The sequence below is a fragment of the Myotis myotis genome, unplaced genomic scaffold, assembly GCF_014108235.1.
Source record: "Myotis myotis isolate mMyoMyo1 unplaced genomic scaffold, mMyoMyo1.p scaffold_m19_p_7, whole genome shotgun sequence".
Taxonomy (NCBI): Eukaryota; Metazoa; Chordata; class Mammalia; order Chiroptera; family Vespertilionidae; genus Myotis; species Myotis myotis.
Window position 1 is genome coordinate 73787461 of NW_023416379.1, and position 7324 is coordinate 73794784.

At 48.0% G+C, this 7324-nt stretch overlaps 1 protein-coding gene across 9 annotated transcripts in view; it reads right to left on the reverse strand.

Moving 5' to 3' along the window:
- ZNF451 (zinc finger protein 451) overlaps window positions 1-2179 on the reverse strand; it is a 95452-nt gene extending 93273 nt beyond the window's left edge. For 4 of the 9 annotated variants that reach the window (XR_004968832.1, XM_036317307.1, XM_036317305.1 and 1 more), the window contains exons 1-2: window positions 1836-2145; window positions 1287-1370 (exon numbers count right to left, since the gene is read on the reverse strand). Coding sequence is in view for 7 of the 9 variants with exons in the window: in XM_036317307.1 (XP_036173200.1) it covers window positions 1287-1370; window positions 1836-1856 (105 nt within the window). In the remaining 2 variants the exon portion in view is untranslated. Of the gene's footprint in view, window positions 1-1286; window positions 1371-1835 lie in introns of all 9 variants that reach the window. The other 5 variants (XR_004968833.1, XM_036317304.1, XM_036317309.1 and 2 more) reach the window with 4 other exon arrangements.
- Between the last annotated feature and the right edge of the window lie 5145 nt (window positions 2180-7324).

Genomic DNA, 7324 nt, shown 5'->3' on the forward strand with positions numbered 1-7324 from the left:
AACCTCCCACAACCCAAAACTTTAAAAGTTTAAAATAAAGAAGAGGACCATATACGCTAGCACTGGAGAAAAAGCCACAAATGCTCTTGTGAAAGACTCCTACACAAACCCATTAACACACAATACAATAGATCATCACATGGCCCTAATGTTGTGATACTATCGAATATTGTTTAATAACCAGTTTTACGAAGCTGCCCCCAAACAAACACAAATACTATGTTAAAGAAAAATTATACACCTTTAATAATACACCTCAACTCCAGGATTCAAAGGGTACTTCAGAGTAGAGGTATTCTCCAAGCAGAGCCCTTGTCAGACTTTGTTTTGGGTGAAAATCATCCCCAAAATACATCAGATCCACTTTCTCCCCAAACCAACGCTTTAAAAAGTGTGGTCCAGAGATCTGTCTATCCTTGCATTTTTTTCTCCAAAATGAAGATTCCTAGACCCCGACCTTCAAATTCTGACTCAATAGGTGCAGAGTGAGGCCCAGGAATGTATACACTTATTACGAATGCTCGGAAACGGTCTCCACGGGAATAAAATCAGAAAACACAGTGCGTTCCTGGTGATGCAGGTATCTTCATTATGCACACCAACTGCACTACTGTGCTGTAACATGGTGACCTCAGAGATCTGTGACACCTTCAAGCTAGCTGCCTCCACCTGAGGAAGCTCAGGTTTTGAGTTCTTACAGCCCTCCTCCTCCTCCTCAGCTGTCCCTTCTCCCTCACCTGGGTGTCTCCCCTCACAGTGGTTCTCAACCTTCTGGCCCTTTAAACACAGTTCCTCATGTTGTGACCCAACCGTAACATTGTTTTCGTTGCTACTTCATCACTGTCATGCTGCTACTGTTATGAGTCGTCACGTAAATATCTGACGTGCAGGATGGTCTTCGGCGACCCCTGTGAAAGGGTCGTTCGACCGCCAAAGGGGTCGCGACCCACAGGTTGAGAACCGCTGCAGGCTTAGAAGATGCTCCTGACCCGTTTCGATACACAGCCTTAAGGGACCAGATCTCGGCCTGAGCCAGAGCAGAAAATGGCCCTCCGTGGAGGCAGGAGAGGAGTGATGGAGGGCACAGCGCGGCCTCGGGCCGGCAGCCTTTGTGATGGCCACGGAGGTCGCTCAGTTCCCTGCCCCACTGCCACCTCCACACTGTCCAGGGCCCGTGGGACATGCACACGTATTGGCTGGGCGATGGATGAACAGGTGAGGTGTCGTCCCATAACCGCTTACCACGCAGTCTTCGACTCCGAAAAACCCGAAATGTGGCTACTTACACTCACAAACTGAATGTCATCTTCATTTTCATCCGCTGCGGACTCAGATGCCCCAGGCCCCGCTGGAGGGACAGATCCTATTATCTACAAAAATAAGCCAGAACACGCTTATCTATACAGCCATGTACTTGCAGGAAGAGGTTTTCCCCAAAAGGAACGAAAAGGGAAGAGCTCCCAAAGAAACTTAAGGGCACGATTGCACGCAAACCCGACGAAGAGCAGAGCTCCCCGGAGTCGGGTTGTGCCTCTGCCTCCGTGGGGGGGTCGGGACCAGACGGCGAAAACCAGCCACGGGCCCCTCCGGATCCCCCCGGCGGCTCCTGGACGAGGGACGCAGGCTCCCTGCCGAGGAGCAAGGCCGGTCGGCGGAGCAGCCACAACAAGGAGCTCGGGGGCCGAGGCGGCCATTGTTGCTGCTGGTTCCTGCTCAGACCTGCAAGGTCCCAAGGCCGGCTCGGCCGAGAAGCCCAGGGCATCGCCCCGAGGCTGCGGCCGAGCACCAGGCCTCCGCCCACAAAACACAAAACCCTGCGCGGCCCCCCCACTCACCTCCGGCCCTGGGTCTCCCATTTCTCCGACGGCCTCACTGACAGCACCGGCGCTGCTGCTGTCCCCGTGGCCGCCGCTGTGGCTGTTGTCCCTGCTGCCGACACCGCCACCGCCACGACCTCCCTTCCCGCCCAGCCCCGCTTTACGCCGCCGTGACCCGCCCCTGCGTGAGCGCCGACGCCGCCGACGCCGCGGGCCAAAGAGGTGCAAAACCGCTTCGGAAGGAAGAGCGGCCGGCTCGGGCCCGCTATCCTCCGGAGCCTCTTAACCACGGTCCCAACCTCCCTTCTCCCGCACCGCACAGGACGCTGGGAATGGTAGTTCTCTCGTCGCACCCGCGGACGCCGAGCTTCATTGGAAAAGAGCGGAAAAGGGCCTCCAGGCCCAGCGCATGCGTTTCTCCGCGGTGACGTCACAGCACTTCCACCGAGCGGTGGGTGGGCTTGGTTCTGCTGAATAGAGATGTGAAGAAGGTTTCGGGTTGGGTTTTGCGTGGTTGTGGAAGTGAAGGTCACTTTAAGGTGGTGATGGGGACGGATGTCTCAGTTTTTCTTTTTTTGCAAAAGGCCATGATCATGGAGCTTTAGCAGAAGTCTGAGAGCAGGAAAGGAATCTGATATTTTGTGCCTTACTCAAGGGCTCCGCAGCATGGAATACAGGAAATTGAGGACTAGCGCTCCAGGTTAGCATGAAGGAACCGGGCAATGCTAGAGAGCCCAGGGCCCAATAGGACAGGAAGCTGAGAGGCCCAGCTAACCTGATCACTAAGCCCCAGACCACGACTTTAAAATGTCCTTTTAAAAGGTGTTCATGCCCTGGCCGGTTTGGTTAGAGCTTCGGCCCAAGAACCTAAGTAAGGGTCGCCTTTTGGAATCCTGGACAAGGTCATGTACCTCGGTTCCTGGCTTCTGTGGGAGGCAACCAATCCATGCGCCTCGCTTACATAGATGTTTTTCTCTCTCTCTCTCCCCTCCTCCCTTCCACTCTAAAAGCAATGGGAAAATATCCTTGGGTGAGGATTAAACTATATATATAGTCTCAATTATTACCTTTGTGAAATAAAATAGTTGACCTTTTTACAATGTTCACACTCAAAAAGCAGTCAATAAAATAATTCACTTATGTTCAACTATGTGTGTTTAATTTTTTCTCACATAACACCTTACAAAAACCTTTTTTTACACATCAACAATTGTCAAAGGGTTTGAAAAGAATTCAAGTTGGAAAGTCTTTTATATCTTCGATTCCTGTTTTTGTCTGTATATATACAAACCTACCATCTGACCACACTTACCTATGCTTGTAATAATTATTGCATAATATTTGCTATTTTCTACTTTCCTCCAAGTGCTTTAGTGTAGTGACTTCAGTTGCTTTTCTACCTAGTCAGTTTGAGAGATTTAGAGGCAAATTGAGAATGAGAACCCCGCCTGTTGTGTTCCGCAAAAGCTGTATGTAAATATCTAAAACTTTTAAATGTCTGAGCAAAACTTGTATTTAAGTTTCTCCGAATGTGCTGGGAAAAGGTCAGTGGAACATTTACTTTAATGGATTGCGGGTAGGAGGAGTTCATTGATAAAACTCTTGAAAAGAAAGCGTTATGTGGCTAGAGGCCAAAAATTCTCCTATCCTTCAATTCAGTTGTTGTCATTGCAAGGATTTATCCTGAGGACATAATTTAATCTGTGAGAAGTTTTATGAAAAATATTTATCACAAGTTAGTTTGTAATAGGAAAAGTTGTAAGACATCTGCCTGTCCAGTGTGGCTCAGTGGTTGAGCTTCAATGTATGAACCAGGAAGTCAAGGTTCAATTCCCAATCAGGGCACACAGCTAGGGTTGCAGGCTCCATCCCCGTAAGGGGGGGCGGGGGGGGGGGGGCGGGGCGGGAGGCAGCCAATTAATGACACTCTCATCACTGATGTTTCTATCTCTCTCTCTTTCTTCCTCTCTGAAATCAATAAAAAAAATATTTTTTTTTAAATTGCAAGACCTCTAAATGTCTGATTGGGGAATGGAATAGTTCAACTGTGTAGCAAAAATTTTTGTTTAGCAAAAATTTCTAAGAGCAGATTTCTCAAAAATGAAACATTTATAATATTATCAGAACCATGTCTAGCTACCAAGCAAACCAGGCCTGAAATAAGAAACCTACCTAAATAATAATTTTCTCTGGCCAGCTGGACTATGAGTTTATAAGAAAATGCTTTGAAACCCGTTAACATAGTTTTCAGACATGCCTGTAGTTTATTTAGATTGGTGTAACAAAGGAGAACAAACCATAGGCAAAGCTTGGGAGTCTTTCAGTCCTAGGAAATTTAGAAGAGATTGGGTTGGACGATTTTAAGGTCAGTCTATGAAGTAGGGTACTACTTAGAATGGGAAGCAGTAGAGTTGTTTGCTGATTGGTTCAGGATTCAAAGTGGAGACAACTATGGGGAAATGTTCTTTGTGTGACTGAGGAAATGTTTTTTCTGTTTTACTTGGGATGCAGATCCATCATTTTGCTTTATGAGTTAAGATCTTGAAGGGAGCCCATCAGTGGGTTTGATAACCAATTTACTGCTCTTAGATCAATATAATTTACTTCTCTAAGCAACATCATAATAGATTTCCAGATCTCTATATCAGTGGCATTATGTTGATATTCTTCCTTCAACTCATTATGCAACAAAGAAAATAATAGCTTCAACTTTAGTTTTTTTTAAATATATTTTATTGATTTTTTACAGAGAGGAAGGGAGAGGGATAGAGAGTTAGAAACATCGATGAGAGAGAAACATCGGTCAGCTGCCTCCTGCACACCCCCCACTGGGGATGGGCCTGCAACCAAGGTACATGCCCTTGACTGGAATCGAACCTGGGACCTTTCAGTCTGCAGGCCGACGCTCTATCCACTGAGCCAAACCGGTTAGGGCTCAACTTTAGTTTTGTTTTTATTAGTTTTCTATTAATTTTCTTGCTGTTCTTGTTGGATGGTTATTTATACAACCATCTGTCTGAGCATTGCACAGCAGCATTTAAGATTCTGGAGACCTAGTTCTTGCAAATTAAATGCATTAATAAAGCTCAAACCCTCATTAAGAAGCATTATCCAGTATTCATAAATCTCAAAAAAGGGGGGAGAGGAAATGGCTAGTATAAGCCTGTAACTTAAGGATAATTTGACTTGGGTAAAAGAGTTCATATATATATCAGTATAGCACCAAATCTTACACTTTAGTAAGAGCAGAGACAATTCCAAAGCAATTCTATCATAAAGAACCATATTTGATTTAGATTAAATGCTCTGGTTTTAAAACCTGGCAACTAAAATTACCTCTGTAACAATTTCTGATGAAGTAAGAAGTAGATTTATAACAGAATATTCTTCTGGGAAGAAGGTGGCTTTTATGGAATCTGTTGTCATTGACATTTCCTGAGAGTTATGGAATCAGAACGAAGATCCTTTGGTTCTATCTATCCTATCTAATAAAGGAGAAACATGGTAATTGGCGTACGACTGCTACCCTTCCCATTGGCTAATCAGCAAGATATGCAAATTAACTGCCAGCCAAGATGGCGGCCGGCAGCCAGGCAGCTTGAAACTAACATGAGGCTTGCTTGCTTCAGTGACGGAGGAAACCAATGTTCCCCACCTGCCTTGCCGGCCTCTGAGCCTGCAGTTTAAAAAACATTGTAACAAATATAGAAGCTAAACAAAACCCCAGAAACCTGCTTTCAGCGAGCCAGGATCTCAGAGCTGGAATTGATACAGAGTTTCGATTATAGAACCTAAACAAACCAGATACCTGCTTTCAGCAGCGGATGCCTAAGAGCTGGAGTCTCAGAGCTAAAGCTGGCCCAGAATAAAAAAGAAAAGTCCCAGCCTGAAAACAGCCCTCAGCCCCTCACCCAGACTGGCAAGGCACCCCAGTGGGGACCCCCACCCTGAAGGGTGTGTGACCAGCTGCAAACAGCCATCATCCCCTCACCCAGGCTGGCCAGGCACCCCAGTGGGGACCCCCACCCTGATCCAGGACACCCTTCAGGGCAAACCAGCCGGCCCCCACATGTGCACCAGGCCTCTATCCTATATAGTAAAAGGGTAATATGCCTCCCAGCACCGGGATCAGTGGAGCCACGAGGCCTCCTGGCACCGGGATCAGCGTGATGGGGGCAGTGCCCAAACCCCCTGATCGCCCTGCAGCTCTGTGTGTGACAGGGGGCGGGGCCCCAACCCCCCAATCGGCCCTACCCTGAGCGTGACTGAGGGTGGCATCGCAACCTCCCAATCTGCCCTGCTCTGTGCATGACAGGGGAAGGCGCCCCAACTCCCCAATTGGTCCTGCTCTGAGCGCGACCAGGGGCTGCACCTAGGGATTGGGCCTGCCCTCTGCCACCCGGGAGCAGGCCTAAGCCAGCAGGTCATTATCTCCCGAGGAGTCCCAGACTGCGAGAGGGCACAGGCCAGGCTGAGGGCCCCCCCCCCCTCAAATGCACAAATTTTTGTGCACCAGGCCTCTAGTATATATATAAAAGGCTAAGCGCCTGTCTGACTGTTTGACCTGTAGCTATGACATGCAATGACCACCAGGGAGCAGACACTCAACACAGGAGCTACCGTGCTGCAGTGACTTGGCAGTGGCGGTTCTCAGGTGACACACCTGGAAACAGAGAGGAGGAAGCCCGATTCTGGGATGTGTTACCTGAGAACTGCCCTCTTGCAATCCGGGACCCCTTGTGGGATGTTGGAGAGCCAGTTTCAGCCCGATTCCCGTAGGCCAGGCTGAAGGACCCCACTCACTCCTCAGCTGCTCTTCGAACCACAGCGCCACCCCAGTTGTGGCTGGCCGGGGGGGGGACCATGGGAGGTTGGCTCCAGGGCATGTCCAGCCCATCTCACCCAGTCCCACCCCACCAGCCACCTTCTAATTAATTTCCTTTCAATGTGCACGAATCTGTGCACCGGGACACTAGTAAGAACATAAAAGACTAACCCAGAGGTCTATAATGCAATTTCATTGTTCCTCTCAGGTCTGGAATTCTGTACAAGTGTTGTGCATAAGGAAAATAAACATGTTGAAGCACAGGACAAAAGCCGGTGGCTTATTTCTGTGGTTGGTTCATAAGTACAAGCCACTTTTCTCATTAGAGCAAGCTGTATTACTTCCTTCTTTTTTTAAATATATTTTATTTTAAATATATTTTATTGATTTTTTTACAGAGAGGAAGGGAGAGGGATAGTGCCGGGGTCCAACCCCAGCAGGTCCAGGGGTCCCCAAAGGTGTGGACGGAGTTGGCGAAGAAGGAATGACACAGAGACAGCGTTCAGTTGATCAGCAGCCTAGCCAGGATCTCTAGCCAGGATCTCCAGCCAAGTCCTGGTCTGGATCTCCAGCGAAGTTCTGCTGTTTATTGTCTTGTTACATCCGTATTTATACCAGTTGATTTTAATCCTGTCAATTTCTATTACAAAGGTTAGGGCGTTTCTTATCTCCATTCCAGGGA